The sequence below is a fragment of the Barbus barbus genome (genome assembly GCF_936440315.1).
Source record: "Barbus barbus genome assembly, chromosome: 17".
In the NCBI taxonomy this organism is placed as follows: domain Eukaryota; kingdom Metazoa; phylum Chordata; class Actinopteri; order Cypriniformes; family Cyprinidae; genus Barbus; species Barbus barbus.
The window spans coordinates 3,573,223-3,593,221 of NC_136745.1; the positions used below are offsets into that span (position 1 = coordinate 3,573,223).

At 40.1% G+C, this 19,999-nt stretch overlaps 1 protein-coding gene across 1 annotated transcript in view; it reads left to right on the forward strand.

Moving 5' to 3' along the window:
• LOC306883736 (neuroligin-3-like) overlaps nt 1-19,999 on the forward strand; it is a 246,146-nt gene that overhangs the window by 89,511 nt on the left and 136,636 nt on the right. Inside the window, exon 3 of the mRNA XM_079439168.1 lies at nt 14,242-14,391. Within this exon, the coding sequence (XP_079295294.1) occupies nt 14,242-14,391 (150 nt within the window). The remainder of the gene's footprint in view (nt 1-14,241; nt 14,392-19,999) is intronic.

Below are 19,999 nucleotides of genomic sequence, written 5' to 3' on the forward strand. Positions count from 1 at the left end.
TTATAACTTGTCCTGCACCTCAAGTTAAGTGCTGCTTCAAATTACACAACTTGTTTAGGAGAGGTGTGCTATTTGCTGTGATTGAACTTATGATGGTCACCTGGAATTTTTCTACATTGGAAATTTGTTGATTTAATTGGAATTTTTTTTAAATAAATTATTGTAATAAATTATTTATATAAATGGAAAATTATTGTAAACTAAAATATACTTAAGGTCTAATATATGTGCAATAATTGCAATATTATGTCATTACACAACATTGTGCAAGGCAAGGTTTTGCAGAATTGTAGGCAGTGGCATGCATTTTCAATGAGCCTGGTTAGCAACAGAATTTTGAGTGTGAAAATTTGGTGCGATAAATATTTTACAACCGAATTCTGGAAATGTTAGGACATTTTTCAAATTTGAATAAACTAGATTAAAATTTGAAAACTAAAAGACTTTCTAATCACATGAGCCAATATCTTAGTCACAATAGAACATAGAGAACATAACAAATGTTTAAACAGAGAAATTGTACTCTTTTATCCATTAAATGAGCTCGTTTCAAATTTGAATGCCTGCTACAGGTCTCAAAAAAGTTGGCACGGGGGCAACAAAGGGCTGAAAAAGCAAGAAATTTTGTAGGGACTCAGTTGGGAGAACATCTAGCAACTAATTAAGTTAATTGACATTAGGTCTGTAACATGATTAGCTTTAAAAGGGATGTCTTAGAGAGGCAGAGCCTCTCAGAAGTAAAGATGGGCAGAGGCTCTCCAATCTGTGAAAGAGTGCGTAAAAAGATTGTGGAATACTTTAAAAACAATGTTCCTCAACATCAAATTGCAAAGGCTTTGCCAATCTCATCATCTACAGTGCATAACATCATCAAAAGATTCAGAGAAACTGGAGAAATCTCTGTGCGTAAGGGACAAGGCCAAAGACCTTTGTTGGATGCCGTGGTCTTCGGGCCCTCAGGCGACACTGCATCACTCATCAGCATGATTCTGTCATTGACATTACTAAATGGGCCCAGGAATACTTCCAGAAACCACTGTCGGTAAACACAATCTGCCATGCCATCTGCAGATGTCAACTAAAGCTCTGTTATGCAAAAAGGAAGCCATATGTGAACATGGTCCAGAAGTACCGTCGTGTCCTGTGGGCCAAGGCTCTGTGGACTGTTTCAAAGTGGAAAAGTGTTCTATGACGAGTCCAAATTTGACATTCTTGTTGGAAATCACAGACGCCGTGTCCTCCGGGCTAAAGAGGAGGGAGACCTTCCAGCCTGTTATCAGCGTTCAGTTCAAAAGCCAGCATCTCTGATGGTATGGGGGTGCATAAGTGCATACGGTATGGGTAGCTTGCATGTTTTGGAAGGCACTATGAATGCTGAAAGGTATAAAAAGGTTTTAGAGCAACATATGCTTCCCTCCAGACGACGTGTATTTCAGCAGGGCAATGCAAAACCACATACTGCAGCTATTACAGCAGCATCGCTTCATAGCAGAAGAGTCCGGATGCTGAATTGGCCTGCAGTCCAGATCTTTCACCTATAGAGAACATTTGGCGCATCATTAAATTAAAAATACGTCAAAAACGACCACGAACTCTTCAGCAACTGGAAACCTATATCAGCCAGAATGGAACCAAATTCCAACACCAAAACTCCAGAAACTCATAACCTCGATGCCCAGACGTCTTCAAACTGTTTTGAAAAGAAGAGGAAATACTACACCATGGTAAACATGCCCCTGTCCCAACTATTTTGAGACCTGTAGCAGGCATCAAATTTGAAATGAGCTTTTTTTGTGCATAAAATTGTTATATTTCTGAGTTTAAACATTTGTTGTTATCTATGTTCTATTGTGAATAAAATATTGGCTCATGTGATTTGAAAGTCTTTTAGTTTTCACTTTATTAAAAAAACAAACAAAAAAAAACGTCCCAACATTTCCGGAATTCGGGTTGTAATCTGATTGAATGGCTGTTAATTGGATTGGATTGGATTCAATTTATTGTCATTGCACATGTAGGTACAAGGCAACGAAATGCAATAAAGAAGAAGAAATACAGCATAACATGAGGAAAGAGAGGAGAAAAAAATTGTCCTCACACTACGCTCCTGAACGAGAGTGCAGTGTGAGAACAGACAAAAACCTCAGCATAGAGCACAGTCAACACAGGAACATAACTTGCATAGTAATCCTAGTTCAGACGAAACAGCCATCCGGCCTGCAGCCATTACAGCGCGAACACACAGACCCGTTATCAACTGACAGGATGAAGCGACGAAGGCGTGGGATGGGGGTAGGGAGGTGTATGAGTGTGTGTATGATGGGGGAGGGAAGAAAGAGCATCTCCCTGCAGTATTCACAGGAGAGTTGATACCAGAGCGGCCTTGCCAAGCCGTTCTGTTGTGGGAAGCCGGAAAGAGATAAGATTGTTTTGTCTTTGGGCGAACAGCTGTCTTCCAGTTTCACAGCTATTCTCATTGTCCATTCTGATCTCCTTGTCCATCAATTTTCCTTTCCAAAGCCGAGAGCTTAGCCGTGATCGAATCCATATTGCGGTTAATCGCCTCTGTCTCAGAGGCGACCGCTCTGCCTACAGCCTCAATCATGACGGGCAGCCTTGAGAGGTTTTGGATAGCCAGTCCCGTCTCCTTAATTTTCCGATAGTTTAGGGCAACGCCTAATCCAAATAGCAGAAACCCAGTTATCATGGTTCCGAATAAGAAGATGTCTTCAATGTCCTCCACGGAGAGAGCCGCCAGACACACGACCCGCCATCTCTCCCATGCGTCCATCGTGTAGCCAGCAGCAAACGTCCCAGCGGGACATTCCGGTTCTCCAGATACCGCTCTTCTAGTCGAGAAGATGGTGTCAATTGCGTTAAGAGACCAGTTGATCAGATCCATAATTTCGGTTTTGTAAATAGTGCAGCGAGAGTCTCTTAAGAAGGACAGGACAATACTAGAGAGCAAGCAGGGAAGTTCAGGATAGGGAGGGAGGGAAGAAAAATGCGACCGCCTTCGAACAGAGCCAAACGAGAAAGTAGTTAATGGCTCTGTTCAGACTAACACAAATTATCACATATTGTCAATCCAGCAGATTTTATTTTTATTTTTTGGAGAGGTGTTCTCTAATCTCTTTTCCATCTCACTGCCAATAAAGCTGGCCAACCAATAAAATTCACACTTATAAAACATTTCGTTAAGTGACAAAAATATCAGGATCTGAATATCAGAGAAGAAATCTGGAACTATCTCTCTTGTCTGTGTACTCTTGTATTTATTGTTTGATAAACACCATATTGGATACAAAAAAATTCTGAACATCTGTTTGAAAATTTGTGAATACTGTTTTACTTCCTCTATTTTCTGTGAAAAGTGAGTTATAGAAACAGGAAGTTATGCAGCGTTTAGTATAGCATAGTAATTGGGGTATTTATGTTTTTTTCTGTAATTGCCACTGAAGTCAGAAAGTGAAATTCCCTTCATTCAGTCCATTTGTGGGGGTTTTTTTGTTGTTGTTGTTTTGTCTTATTTAAAGGTCCCATGACATGCTGTTTTTTGGATGCTTTTATATAGGCCTAAGTGGTCCCTAGTACTGTATCTGAAGTCTCGTTCCCGAAATTTAGCCTTGGTGCAGAATTTCAGCCACTATGAGCCAGTCCCAAAATGAGCTTTCCTTAGGACGTGCCATTTCTGTGTCTGTAGCTTTAAATGCTAATGAGGGTGGGTGTGTGTCCTGCAGCTTGCGGCCACGGTACCATGTGCTAATGTTGACAGTGGATGTATCACAATGGCTCGTAGACACGCAGTCCTTCAAGCTTTTCAGTTTGACCCAGAATCTGGTCCGCATGGAGAAGCACCAGATGAAGAAGTTGCAACTCAGCGGCTACAGCAGGACGTCTCCGAATGGTTAGTTTAAAATATTGTGTCTGGATACGGTCAGTGTTTCCCACACATAGACTTTACCTGGGCGGGCCGCAACAATATCCACCACCCGCTGCCATCAGCTCCCGCGTCTCACACACACGAGCGCGACTTTAGCACAATATTTAGTAACTTTCAGACCCTTTAGGTGGCTTTTTTCCCATAACGGGTACATACTAACAAACCTAGCAACTTAACAAAAAGAAAAAAAAAAAAAACCTTATCATTCAGTTGGAAGATACTGATACCAGTACTGTCCAGCGAGCGCGAGGTCTCTCTCTCGGCGCAGTGTCGCCTCTCTCGGCGTCTGTTCTGAGCAGCGAGCGGCAGAGAAGCAACACTTTCAGTTTGCCTTAAAGCAGCAGACTCATCAATAAATCATTTACAAAACAGCGTTTCCAAGCACTTGTCTCTTACTGACTGTTTGGACTTTTAAACATGAACATAATTTATCTGTTAATATGCGCAGTTTATTACTCAGACGCAAAACAGTGCTTCGCTCATTTGCAAGCCATGATGTCTCTCTCGAAAAAAAACATTATGCTCGTCTCGCACGGTCGTAGCTCATTTTCTCATGGGCGGGCAAAGCAGAGAAAGGGGAGGTAACCTTTCCCCCGTATGACGACATAAGGGGAAGATTCCAGATCGGGCCATCTGAGCTTTCATTTTCTCAAAGGCGAAGCAGGATACCCAGGGCTCGGTTTACACCTATCGCCATTTCTAGCCACTTGTGGACCATAGTCAGGCTAGGGGAACTCATATTAATGTTAAAAAAACTCATAAAGTGACATTTTCATGCCATGGGACCTTTAATTTGTCTGAACAGACAAATCGCATGCAAAAATTGGACCAAAATTTGTGCTGGTGAAAACAGGCCTTCACATCTGCTAAAGAAACAGAACAACATAAAGAGTAGAGGGTAAACTCTTTGACCTGGGCTATTTAACAACCACCCTAGCAGTGTGGTGGTAGGTTTTGCATAAGCAAATGGCACTCACATTTGTAAAAATCATTTTTCATCATAATGCAAATGAGATGGTCATTGTGCATAATTGTAAGCTCTTTGCAGGTGTGTGTGGTAGTGCTTTTGGTTAGTAGTGTGCGAGGTGTCTGATGTGGAGTATGCATGGTGGTGCAGTGAGTTTCAGAGCAAACTGTCTACACCCTCCCCTCCCTCTTCTGTCTCTCTCTCTGTCTCTCCCTCCTCCTCATTCACTGCTAGAATCTGGGCTTCAAAGAGCACATCAAACCACCTGTCTCTGTGTTAGTACCATTATATTTAATGCACAAACACTGCAGCCCAGCTTCAAGAACACACCTTCTTCAAAGGTCACTCGTCCCCATCTGGATTAAGCTTGAGCCGTTGAAATCAAGTCTACAAATTACCACATGCAAGCCTTTTGCATTTCATTTAGCCAATATGTGGTATTAAAAATCTATTAAAAGTTGTGGTGCAAGCACTGCAGCAACATCACACCCTGCATCCCAATATGCCTACTCTCTTACTAAACTGAATGCAAATAGAGGTATGCGAAATGAGTAGCATGTCCCAATTTGCCGTATTCATAGGCAAGAAATACCCAGATGACAGAAATACCCAGATGACATTCCACTTCTGAAGTGTGCATCAGAAGGACACTTTAATATACAATGAAGGGTAACACTTTATTTTAATGTGTTACACATTACATGTACTTACTATTATAATAATATACAAGCAATGCATTGGTTGTTAGGATACATTTCAGTCAGCATCCAGACCAAAACAGAGTACATGCAAGTTACCCTAAGACAAACCCTAACCATATAGTAAGTACATGTAGTTAATTAATATTACTCAGTACTTAAATGTATATTTACACTGTAACAAGTACACATTAAAATAAAGTGTAACGCAATAAAGCTATAGAAGCTTATTAATGTACTTAATGGACTATGCTTGTTTAATGGTCACAAAGGTCTTCATTAAATGTTATGTGTATATATATATATATATATATATATATATATATATATACTGTATAGTTGTAGATAGTTTGAGGTAGATGCTGTATAAAGTCTGCATATTATGTATTTTCCTTCAGAGTCCGAGCCATGCTGGCTTCAGTTATATTCAGTCTGACCTGGAACTGTTGATCTTCAACATTTATGTTATCTGTGATGAGCTCAGTGGTGGGGTCTAAAGTCAAAACCTCGGCTCGGTAGCTCATACAATGCTCACAATAATAATGTTTGACAGATTCCATGTTTTACAGCGTCAGTGCTAGTCTGGGCCACTTATCAGAGCTCACGCTTTCCAGTTCCTCTAGAGTGACAGGCCGTTGAGAGGTGGCCCGTTGAGAATTTTGAGAGGTTCACAGATAGCTTGACGCGTCCTCCTCCTGAGCTTTGCAGACACGCTGAGCGCTGCAGCCCGGGTCTGACATCCACCATCTTTTAACACCCTAACCACAACTCTGATGGAGATGCAGAAGACTTTGTGAAGAAGGTCGTTCAACCCATCGTGCGCTCAGAGGTGTTAAGTGTTGTTTCATTTATAAGGAAGCAGGGGTCTTCACCTTCTTTAGTTCACTTGGAGATGATTGATGGAGGTTATATAAAGGAATAAATGCATGCCGCCTGCTGCTTTTGAAGATGAAACATATGCATTTGTTTGTGAGTCTGTGTGTGTCTGTGTGTCATAGCAAATGAGTCATGTTTTCATGTCAAGGAACATTCATGTACATTTGTACATTCATGAAGCTGACATTTTAGTTAAAGTTCTATAGTTTCACCCCTTCTGTTCAAGGTCATTTATGCCCTGTTTATTCAAATTATGTTTTTGTGTAATGCAAGTGTCTTTACAATGCATTTTAATCAATATTTCTCTTCTTTTTCCTCAGGATGTGAATTCTGAATATTTTTTTAATGTGTCTTCAATGGGATAACTTGATTTTGATGCTGACGTTATATATGATTATTTGATAGCGAAGAGATCAGTTAGCAGAGTATTATGCTTTTATGTCACATCAAACCAACATGATGTGAATCGACAAAAGAGGTTACTGATAACATTGACATGACTAATTTTTGTATTGTTTTTCTTATTGATCTTTTTCATTCGGTATCTCATCCTGTGCATCCCTTGTGCAGGAAATCTTTTGCATTTTTTTCTCTCTCGCCTTCTTTTTTCCCACTCCATACATTGTCTTTCTTCCGTACGATAAGTGTCAACAGAGAATTGTCATTTCAAAGCAGTGCCTTATCATGCTTCTCTCAGATACCAGATAAATCTTTAAACGTAACCGCAAATGTTTCAGCTGCCGGATCTGAAATGGAAAAATTCTATACAAATCAGTTCTCGCTTGTTCCATCAGATCAGGAGCGTAACGTGTGAATGCGTTCTTGCCATGTAAAGCAGACATTAAGCGCAGACAGTGGCACAGCGATTTCAAATAACGTGCTTTTTTTGCAAGATAAAGCCAGCTGGTAATTTACTGTGACCAGATACATGCAAATAAGCGCATCTTTAATAGGAGGGCTTGAATGCAAACGGGGGCAAATGCACTGGAGTGGTGTTTGCGATTAGCCATTCTCAAAGATTCTGAATTTTGATCTGCCGTATCCATGGCAACCCTCAATACAATACAGCATTTTGAGTGCTCGCTTCCCAAGGCTTCTGTCTCTTTCATCTCAGTAGAGAGACAATTTTCACAGCTTGTGCTCTTTTTCTGTTTTAAATTATGTGATTAGCAGAAAATAACAAACTGATAATGGTCGATTGATTAATTTCTATACAAAGGCATTTAAAGAAATAAGGAATATGCATTTTAAAGGAATAGTTTAGCCAAAAATAAAAAATCTTCTTATAAACCTGTACTATAGTCTTTCTTCAAGGAAACACTAAATGAGATCTTGGATAGAATGTTCAAGCTTTTCCATTTTATGAAATTGAATAGTGGTATAGCCTACTGACAAGCTCCAAAATGAGTCCATACAATGTGTGCGCTATTTTAGACAATATAATTTTTTTTAAGCCATTCTTAAGAATTTTGTTTTAAGATTTAAATGGGTTATATGTAAGAATGTTCTTGTATTAATCACCTTTTTATTGCCAATGTGTGAACAGGTTGAAGGGAAACTTTAAAAAACAAGACCTTCCCCAACTTTCTAGGTTGGCTATGAATGCCTGTAGACTGATATTTACATGATGGACTCTGGCCTTTTATTTTTATTTTGTTAACAACTGTTTATTGAGTTTTATTTTGTGGAACAGTAGTACAAAACAAAAATCAGCTGTACAAATTTAAAACCCATCCCATCCCACCCCTTGGTAGACTTAAAAAAAAATTAAAAATAAGTAAAATAAATAATAATAATAATAATAATAATTTTTACAAAGATTTTAGAAAAGAAGACACAACATTAAAAGCTGAATGCCATGAATTTACAGTTTTCACATTCCATGTATACGAGAAGTAGAGAGTTCCATCGAGATAATGTCTAACAGATACACGGTCCAGGTTCGTCTGTCCATTGTGTGAGGAGGATTCCAACGCTTGACCAGCATTTTTTTTGTATTTGCTGTGAGAGCAGCTAACAGTAAAGATCTTTGTTGGACGGACAAGGTGAAGTCCCAAAATTCATTCATGAAAAAATGGCGCAGAGTCAAATATATCTTAGTACCCAACAAATATGATAGGTCCTGTGAGAACTGAGTCCAAAAAGGTGTGAGAGAGGGGCACTCCCCAAAAAAATGCAAAAACGTTCCTAAAACTCCTTGGGAACAAAGATTACACTTAGTAGAAGACGACAGATCCATATAAAAATGTTTCATTGGAATCAAGTAAACCCTATGCAGCAATTTCCAATAAATAATTTGGTGATTAGGGTTTTTAGAAGACAATTTAAACATGCCCCATACCTGATCGAAAAATAAAACATGCACATCCTCATTAAGATCCTTAGCCCAAACAGTTGTAATAGATAAAGGTTTGTATGAATGCTCAAGAAGAAGGAGATAGATGACTGAAGCAGAGGAGGGAGATTCCTCAGAAGGAAGGATTAGTTTGTGCCAAGGGTGAACAGGCAGTTGAGAGTTCCAAGGCACCTCATAAACCCATAGGGCTGATGCGCAAATACATGCGCGAGTACATAAAAAAGGAGGTACCTGGCAGATTGTATTGAGTTTTAAGATTCTGGAAACCACTATCATCATAGATATCTCCCAGAGTGTTTACTTTATTATGAGTCCATTGCGGACAATAAAATGGAGTACTGCCTGACAAAAGGTTATTATTGTGGAAAACAGGCGAATGCCTATGCCACTTTGTAACTAGTTGTGAATGTCTTTCAACATCCCTCCATGTGGAGAGGAGATGGTTTACAATGGGACCAAACCGAGATTTACACTGCCTAAGCGGAACTCCTGAAAAAACAAGATGCTTCAATTTATACGGATAAACGATAGATTCCTCAATTGCTCTCTAAGACACAGAAGTGTCAGGATCAAACCAAATTGCTAAAGGGCGGAGGGAAAAGGCTTGAGCATACAGTCTAAAATTAGGGAAAGAAAGACCTCCATGTAATCTACATCGTTGTAAGGTAGTCAGTTTAATACGAGGACGTTTCCCATCCCATATATACCGTGAAACACATGCATCTAGATTATTCCAGTAGCCAACCGGTGGAGCGAGAGGAATCATGGAAGAAAATAAATTGATACATAGGAGAACATTCATTTTAATCCCCGATATATGGGCCTGAAAAGAAGTAGGAAGACGAGACCAATTTTCCAAATCTGAGGATACTTTGGCTAGAATACCATTATAGTTTTTTGAGACGATTTCCTGCAGGGAAGGAGAAACATCTATCCCCAAGTACTTAAAGTTTTGAACCAATGGAATAGATATAGAAAGGGACATGGAATCAATATTAGAATTGAGGGGAAGTAAACATGTCTTACTCCAATTAATTTTAAACCCAGAGAGAAATCCAAAATGGTCAAATAAATTCAACACATGAGGAATATAATGTGACGGCTTCTCCAAAAACAATAAGATATCATCAGCAAACAAAGAAATATGATGATGAGTATTCCGTATATTTATGGGAGAAATAGTTTCAGATTGTCGGACCGCTTGAGCTAAGGGTTCCAAGGATAGGGCAAATAACAGAGGAGACAGCGGCAACCCTGACGAGTACCTCGATGTATAAAGAATGGGTTACAGCGAACAGCACCTGAGAGAACAGTGGCTGCTGGATTGCCATTGAGAACATTTATCATATTTATGAAACTCGATCCTAGACCCAGATGCTGTAGAACCGCCCATAAATAGTTCCATTCTAGCTGGTCGAAAGCTTTCATTGCATCTAGAGATAATACTGCGCAATGGGAGGACAAACTACTATTTGAATTAATAATATGATATAACCTGTGTAAGTTATCCAAAGCTGAGCGAGATTTAATGAATCCTGTTTGGTCATGATGAACTAGCCTATTGATAAATTTCTCTAGACGACGAGATAGTACTTTAGCATATAATTTAACATCAGTCCCTATCAAAGAAAGTGGCCGGTAACTAGAACAGGAAGTCGGATCTTTATCTTTTTTTAACAAGAGAGAAATAACAGCTATATTAATGGATGGGTGAAATTATCCTTGAGTAACTGAAAAAAATGTATCATATCTAACATGAGGGGGCCTAAATCTGACCAAAACCTAGTATACAATTCGATTGGAATGCCATCTATGCCTGGGGATTTCCCCTTGTTCATAGATCAGATTACTGACTCCAGCTCCTGAAGAGTGATCGGTTCAGCCAGGTATTCTGAATCTGAATCTGACAGCCTAGGTAAATCAAGGTTGGACAGAAACGATGCAAAAGTGTCAGGGTCACCATCAGCAGAAGTAGTATAGAGTTTAGAGTAAAAAGAGTGAAAGGCAATATTAATGTCTTTAGGGTCTGTCATAATGAGCCCAGATTGGGATATTAGCAAACGTTTCACTGTTGCGTAATCTTAGGGCTAAAAGGTGGTTTAGTCTACTCCCTTGAAAATAATAATTCTGCCTGGATCTTTGGATCAGGAATTCTGCCCTGGATCTCAGTAATGAATTGAGTTCGGACCTAACCGCCATGATTTTACTGAGTGTATTGCCTGAGAAACAACGCTGATTATCTCTAGTCAGATTCTGGAGCTGTGATTCCAGTTCAACTATCGTTTTGTGTTGGAAAGAGGCATATGCAATTTAGTTATTCCTTATAAACCCTTTAACTGCATTCCAAAGTGTTCGAGGATCATCCACTGAACCTTGGTTAATTTCAATAAACTCAGCAAATTTATTTCTGAACTGACTGCAAAAATTTTCATCCTGTTACAATTTAGGGTTAAATCGCCATCTAGTGGCACGAGATGGCCGAGGGATCAAAGATAATCTGCACAAATTTCCATCATGATCCGACAAAGATAAGGAAGATATCGGCATCACGAAAAGCTGAAGATAAAGAAGTAGAAATGAAAATATAGTCAATTCGCGAATAGGATATAATAAACGCCAACTATCCACCAACGAGGATGAGGTTACACATTGCCGAAGTTTGTCAGAACACAAAGTTTGAGAGTGTGATTCCTTTGGTCCAGATCTATATAGGATATGCGACATTACAGAATTCATATCTGCACCCAATACAATTTCAAAATCTGAAAACTTCAAGAGATAGGTTGACAAAACAGAGAAAAAAGTAGGCTCAGGAGTACAAGGGGCATAAACTGAGAGAAATACAATATTGCTATTCTCCACTATTGTTTTTATATGTTATTCTACCATCTGTATCACAACCTTTATCTAAAATAGTAATATTTAAAGTCTTCTCTACCAATATTAGGACACCCTTGGTTTTAGTATCCGAAGATGAGTGAGATACCACTTCATAAAACCTATTATTACACCTGTGTAAATCCTCGTCTTTCAAATGGGATTCTTGAACTAACACTATATCAATCTTTCTTCTTTGCAAAAAAATCCAGAAAACCTGTACGTTTGTGAGGGCTATTTAGGTCATTAATATTACAACTCAGAATATTAAGGTCAGTCATAGGTGTTAAACAGAATTACTGCATAATAAGACAAAATACCAACAAATACAACAAACCTTGATCTGCCAGCACCCCTTAATATGGTCCGTGGCGTCAACAAAACCCTGCACATTACTGTAGCACCAACATTTGGCCTCATAGTCACATATTGACTAGGTAGTTTTTCTATTAAAAAAAGAAAAAAAGAAATGAGAGATAAAGAATACAACTAAAACAAAAAAAAAATCATAATCAGTAAGCGATACTGTATGCACAATGAACTATGAATTAAGAAGTGAAGATTAAAGTGAACAGTAAAAGACCTAACCTAACCATTTAGAGCATCTCTTCTCCGATTAGACAGCAAATATCCAGCTGGAGTTCACTGAGAGTTGATGGATGAATGGGTTCTGAGAAAATCTATTGCTTCTTCTGGGGAGTGTAGCATTTTAGGTTCACCTTGATTGAAAATGACCTTCAGCGTTGCGGGATAAAGGACAAAATTCTGGATGCCAGCGTCTCTCATCTCCTTCCTAATTGGCGCAAATGCACTTCTTCTTTTTGCGGTGACTGGAGAAAAATTTGGAAAGAAAGACAGCGTTGCTCCGTCGGAAGTTTTCACCGGGGCGTGAAGTCTGGCGGCCCGCAGAATGAGCTCCCTGTCCGTGTATCGCAGCAGTTTAAAGATGAAAACCTGTGGGTTAGCACGATCTGAGGAGTGCCTTGTGTACACACAATGCGCTCGCTCCACTTCAATCTCTTTGCCCGCCAGAGATGGGAGCCACGTCGGTAGCGATCTTTTCAAAAAGCCCATAGGGTCCTTTTCGGAACCTTCAGGCAATCCAACCAGACGCAGATCGCTGCACCTATTGTGATCCTGTAAGTCCACAACCTGTTACTCGAGTGCAGAAATGCGTCTATCGTGATCTGCAACAACTTTCTTTTGTTCTCTCATCTCCCCTGTAAGAAGATCCAGTTTAGAGCATAGCTACTGAACAACTGACATGTGAGAAGCGAATTCGTTCCGCATCGCCGACAACTCGGTTCTTAGAATGTTCTCAAAGTGTGTAAAAGTGTTCGCCATCTTGTCCATAATATCGCTTGAGTTCGGTGATTTGGATTTATTCTTAATCGGATAAGCATATGCTGACAACTCCTGGTGTTTATGACTGTATGCCATCAGGTAAAGCACAACCAATGAATAAAACTTAAAACAAAACTAAAAAATCTGCAAAAAGAGGCCAACACGATGCCTGTGAAGCAGTCTTATTGATTATAACTGCTGTTTTTTGCTGTGTGTTTATTTTGTTATTGGAAGGAAAGCGTGCATCACATATTTACATATTCATATAAACATCGCTCTCAGGGATATTCGTTAACAGTGGTATCATTGCAAATGTATTTCCATCTTCTTTTTTACTTCTAAGTAAAGAATGAAAAAGAATTTGCTGTGAGTATTTCATGGCACTGAATCACGTTCAGTGTCTAGTGCATTCCATGTGCATGAGTGCGAGCACGAGCAAATAAGTTGATAGGCTATTGCTTATAACAAGTGTTTCTGAATTCTACATGTTGTGAGGTTACACTGTATGGGAACAAAAAACAGTTAGCAACAGTAACGTCAAACCTGCTGTGACCTCCTGCCCAGTTTTTCAACTAAAGAAGTTTTAGAGAATAATGGCATCCATTTGGTTCTGACTTCAGAACATGGAATATTTGAATGGACTGCTTTTATGGTGTTTTTTGTCCTTTTTGGAGTTTGCCAGTATAAAGCACTATTCACTTTTGCCGATGATGATTTTGCTTTTCACATAGACAAAACAATAATATGGGGTCAGGACGATATGAAGGTCATTTTATTTTTTTTGGCAGAACAATTCTTTTAGCATGCTCCCCTATTAACTAAGAAATGTTTGCCTGCCCAATTGCTGCTCATTTTAAACCCTTCTGTGGCTGTATGCCTGAGCAGTGAAGTCTAACAAGGCCATTAAATTTGAGATGATCTCATCATTTAGGCCACTAAAGCATGTTAGAGCCGTCTGCAATAGCCAGTTAGGTTCTGACCTTCCTTATGGCTTCATCTGTTCATATATGTTTTGCGCATACTGTTCATTACGAGAGACAAATGACTCTGCTGATATGAGATGCATCTCAAACTGTAATTGAGCTGGTATCTGGGAGGACTGTGAGACGCACTGCTGTGTTGAATCTTGCTCTGACGGGGCAGTGGGGGAGTGAGAGTTTAATGGTGGCCACTCTTGCAGACATACGAGATACTGGAGCCAAGCCTGTGATGGTGTACATCCATGGAGGATCGTACATGGAGGGCACTGGAAACATGATTGACGGAAGCGTGCTGGCCAGTTACGGGAACGTCATCGTTATCACGCTCAACTTTCGAGTCGGCGTCCTAGGTAAGCACTTTTCTTTGTTATGTAACGTTTTCAAGGAGCAGCCATATTGGAGAAATTGCACTTACTCACTTATCAGCGAATGATTACTGCAAGAATGTTCGCTAATGATGCCTGTGGTTCAGTGTTCAGTATTAAGACTACTATTTTTACATTTACTTGAATTATAAGTTGAGTGCTTTTTGCTAAATCAGTAAATGTAAAACACTGAGGCAGGAATGCAGAAACATTTTAAGAGACGGAATTAAAGAATAATGCTCACAGCGATATAAACTCTTGCCAAAGTTCAGTTTACTTGGCTTTTTCAACTTGCGCAGTGTTTTGTTGATTACTTCTTAAAAGCTGTCCAGAAAAATGTTCAGTCATCCAGTTATGCATTAATTTGAAACATAAGCACAATAAATGGAATTTCAGAGTGAGTTTATAAAGTCAAAAGATGAATACTGAATCCAAATATATCCCATACATTTTACTAAGGAGCTTTAGGTAAGTGCTTATTCAACAGATGCTTTATTCTATGCATGTATCAAAGCATCAAACATTTTGGGTTAACTTGAAATCATATGTCTTAATCAAGAGCTCATGTGTGACTCTTTGCTGGGTTCGAACCTACAGTCTTTTGGTGGCAGGCCCACGTCTGTAAAGCACTGGACTACAACTGTAGAAATCTCTTAAATATTGTGAATTAAAATCATGTGATGGTTTATTCCATATAACACAAGAAATAAGTAGATATATCTGAACAACTACTGAAGGCAGACTGGGATATGTCCTAAATAAGTCAAAATGAGAGGGAAAAAATAGAAAGGGGTAATTTTTAGGCATCATCCAAAGCAGAGTCTAGTTGCTTAATTATATATATCAAGCATTTTACAAAAGATTTCACTGTGGCTCAAAACTGTCTGTTATACTGAGTGCAGATTTTAGCACATCTAACCAGTTCTAGTGTTTCACGGTAAGGGAGGTGGAAGTACATGCATGTTGTACACTCTGATTCTATCTTGACCCAAAAGATTATAAAAAAAGAAATAATTCTCATCTCCTGCATATAAGTGGTACAGTCTTGCAGAAACTGCAAACATGAGAGTAGAATATGAGTCTGTACAAGTTTCCTGCTGACATTTTGTAATATGTTTGGTTGGTTGGTTATTTATCATCACAACTCCTTTAATAAGTGATATGCTCTAAATATTTATCAGACTTTTGATGTGCATGTAAACATGCTCAATGTCAGTTTGTTTTAAAGTGCCCTACAGTCACTAATTTTATTACTTAAAACTCAACTTTTATAATCAAAATAAAAAATATATTTTTTTTTCCCGTGGATATAATTTTTCATGCCTTAAAATGGCCTGAATATAACTGTACATCCATACCTCATTTAGTATACGCAGAACCATTAATATGCAAATTAGTCCCTGCCTCCACCCAATCACACCAGCTAAGACTATCAACTCCACTTTCACTCGGTTAACTGAAGTAGTAAATGCTACACAATGGCAGGTGGCACTACTGGATTCATTGGGTTAAATGTTTGAATGAGAAACCAGAGAAGAAAAGTGAATTACACATGAACGTCTACAAGTTCATGTATCAGAATGGTAATCAAGTCAAGTTGAGCTTTATTGTCATTCCGCTACATGTGGGGACATACAGTGGAACGAAATGTCGTGTCTCGCAGGACCACGGTGCTACATAAATACAGACATACAACAATGAAGTAAAAAAACAATATAAACCTATACACAACTAACCTACTGACAGATTTTAACTATAAGTATACTATATATAAATATTTACCCTATACAAACTAAAAAAAAATAAAAGATAAAAAATACAAACTATACGAATGCATCACATAAATATTTACCCTATACAAACTAAAAAATAGAAGATAAAAAAATACAAACTATACGAATGCGAATGAGCCAAGCAGCTGATTGGGGAACAGTGCAGGATGTTTTGTAGTGCATGAGCATGTGAACATACATATATTGCTGAGTCTTTTGTGGGATTGTGTACACGCAGCAGTGTGTGTAAAGTGTCTAGTGCACATAGAGGAGAGTGTGTTACTACAGGTGGTTTGTACAGGCCCACTCACCTGTGTGTAGCACACTTCGAATTGCACAAAAAAGTTCCATACAGTTTTTTCTTTGGTGTGGTAAGGTTTGGGGTGGGGGGTGGTCCATGTTTCAGGAGGTAGGGGTTTGCATGGGGTTTCAGAGGGGGGCGGGGTGGTTTGAGTTCAGGGCTCTCACAGCCTGGGGGAAAAAGCTGTTGAGCAGTCTGGCGGCGCGGGCTCTGATGCTCCGGTACCGTCTTCCTGATGGTAGGAGCTGGAAGAGACTGTGGGAGGGATGTGTGGAGTCCTTCACGATGCTGTTGGTTTTGCTGGAGCATCGTGTAAGGAAAATGTCCAGGATGGAGGGGAGAGGGACACCGATGATCTTTGCAGCTGTGTTCACTGTCCGCTGGAGGGTCTTGCGGTCAGCAGCACTGCAGTTCCCGTACCAGACAGTGATGCAGCTGGTCAGCACACTCTCAATGGTGCCCCTGTAGAATGTGGTGAGGATGGGTGGAGGGAGACTTGCTCTTTTCAGCCGGTGGAGAAAGTGTAGGCGCTGTTGTGCCTTTTTGGAGAGTGACATGGTGTTGGTGGTCCAGGTGAGAGCCTCTGTGATGTGCACCCCCAGGAATTTAGTGCTGCTGATTCTCTCCACAGTCGAGCTGTCGATGGTCAGTGGGGGGTGGTCAACAGAGTTTCTCCTGAAGTCCATCACAACCTCCTTTGTCTTCCCCACATTGAGGGACAGATTGTTAGTGCCACAGCATTCAGCCAGCTGTGCCACTTCCTCTCTGTTGTGCATTTCATCGTTGTTGCTGATGAGACCTACCACTGTTGTGTCATCAGCAAACTTGATGATATGGTTGGAGCTGAACTTGGCAGTGCAGTCATGGGTCAGCAGTGTGAAGAGCAACGGGCTGAGCACACAGCCTTGTGGGGCACCTGTGCTCAGTGTGGTAGTGCTCGAGGTGTTGTGGCCGACACGGACTGACTGAGGTCTTCCGGTTAGAAAGTCCAGGATCCAATTACAAAGGCAATTGTTAAGGCCCAGCAGGTTTAGCTTATTTATGAGCTGTTGTGGGATTATTGTGTTGAATGCCGAGCTGAAGTCAATGAGCAGCATTCTAACATAGGAGTCTTTATTTTCTAGGTGGGTAAGAGCCAGGTGGAGGGTGGAGTAAATTGCATCGTCCATAGAGCGGTTTGGACGGTATGCAAACTAGAGCATAGAGCGGGTCGAGTGTGTTGGGGAAGCTGGTTTTGATGTTGTGCATGACTGACCTCTCAAAGCACTTCATCATGATTGGAGTCAGTGCTATGTGATGGTAGTAATTTAGACAGGACACAGGTGATTTCTTTGGTACCGGTATGATTGTTGTGGATTTGAGACATGTGGGGACGACTGCCTGGCTCAGCGAGGTGTTGAAAATATCTGTGAGGACATCTGTCAGCTGTGTAGCACAGTCTCTCAGAACACGGCCAGGTATGTTGTCAGGACCCGCAGCCTTGCGTGGGTTAATCCTAGACAGGGTCTTCCTTACGTCGGCTGGAGACAGACAGAGCACCCGGTCGTTGGGAGGTTTTTGTGCAGGTGTGTCATTCTGCATTTCAAACCGTGAATAAAAGTGGTTGAGTGCATCGGGGAGGGATGTGTCATCATCATAGGCCTGTGGCGGGTGCTTGTAGTCAGGCTCCGTGTGTCTCTGCTGTCTGGTGAAGTGATTGTTGATTTTTTGAGCATATGACCGTTTTGCATTTTTAATGCCACAGGACAGATTGACTCTTGCTGTTTTTATCTCCTGATCTGAAATCTTCATCTCTGGTCTTTAGCAACCCATGAACCTCTGCTGTCATCCATGCCTTCTGGTTTGCACGTGTGGTGATGGTCTTGGTGACTGTCACATCATCAGTGCACTTTTTGATATAAGTAGTCACAGTTTCAGTGTACTCATGCAGGTCTGTGTGGTTGTTGTAGGTGGCTGCCTCTTTAAACATGTTCCAGTCTGTACACTGAAAGCAGTCCTGTAGTGTTGAGGTAGCATCATTTGGCCAAATTGTGATGAGTTTTTGAACCGGTTTGGCAAGTTTGAGAAGTGGTCTGTATGCTGGGATTAGCATAACAGAGATGTGGTCCGAGTACCCGAGGTGGGGACTGGGTACAGCCTTGTAAGCGTTCTTTACTGTTGTATAAACAAAGTCCAGTGTGTTGTTTCCCCTTGTTGCAAAGTTCACATGTTGGTAGAACTTTGGCAAAACTGTCTTTAAGTTTGCGTGGTTGAAGTTTGCGTGGTATTTGTTTGTTGTTCACTGATGGCGCTATACAGTTCACGAAGCGTGTCTTCAGCGTTTGCACACGGGGAAATGTAAACCACGACAATAACAATGGCCGTGAACTCGACACTTCACAAACAGAAACTCCACCAGCGATGAACAGTGTTTTGATAATACCATAGCATTGTTACACCAGTCTTTGTTGATATACACACACAAGCCACCTCCGCAGGTTTTACCAGATAGTGATGAATATCTATCCGCTCGGTAGCTGGTTAGCTCATGCTGCTGAATGGCGGAGTCCGGGATGTTGTCGTTTAGCCATATTTCGGTGAAAACAAACACACAACAATCCTTTGCCTCATGCTGTGTAGACCGACTGAGTTGAATTAAGTGCAGTTTGGTTTCCAGAGAGCAAACGTTTGAGAGCATGAGTGTTGGAAGATTCGGTCTTGTGGGGTTAGCCCTTAGCCTAGCTCGTATACCTCCGCGCTTACTGCGCTTCCGTCCTCTGTTACACCACTTGCAACGCCATCTTGGCCTTATGCATTTTATGTATTGTTCCATACAATGTCAGACACGTACAGTACAGTAACTGTAATTAATATAATTGGCCTTTGGTTTAACTACCTTATCAAACAGCTATAATGTGTTGCTAATGTTTCACAAATCGTGTTCCTGCCAACCTCAAACAGCTAATGTATATGAAAAGTCCCACCTACATGTTAATGGAACTGGTTACATGTTTGTGACGAAAGGAAACAGTGCTGCTTTAAACTGCATTTTTGAGACTGTCTGCACTGCAGTTTTAAGGATAAAATGCACAGTGATGATGTTGACTAATTAATTTGCATGTTTTGTTTTTAAGCATATTAAAAACATCAGAGAGACAAACAATGTTAAAAACTTGATTTTAACCACAGGGGTCTTTGAGTGTTACATAATGTACAGGCACATCTCAAAAAATTAGAATATCATGAAAAAGGTCAATATTTTTTGTCACTCATTTCAGAAAGTGAAACCCATATATTATATAGATTTATTACACAGAGTGAAACATTTCAAGCCTTTATTTCTTGAAATGTTGATGATTATGGCTTACAGATAATGAAAACTCAAAATTCAGTGTCTCAGAAAATTAGAATATTACATAAGATCAATAAAAAAAAAGCATATTTTAAACAGAAATGTCAGGCTTCTGAAAAGTATGGTCATTTCTATGCACTCAATACTTGGTTGGGAATCATTTTGCATGAATTACTGCTTCAATGCGGC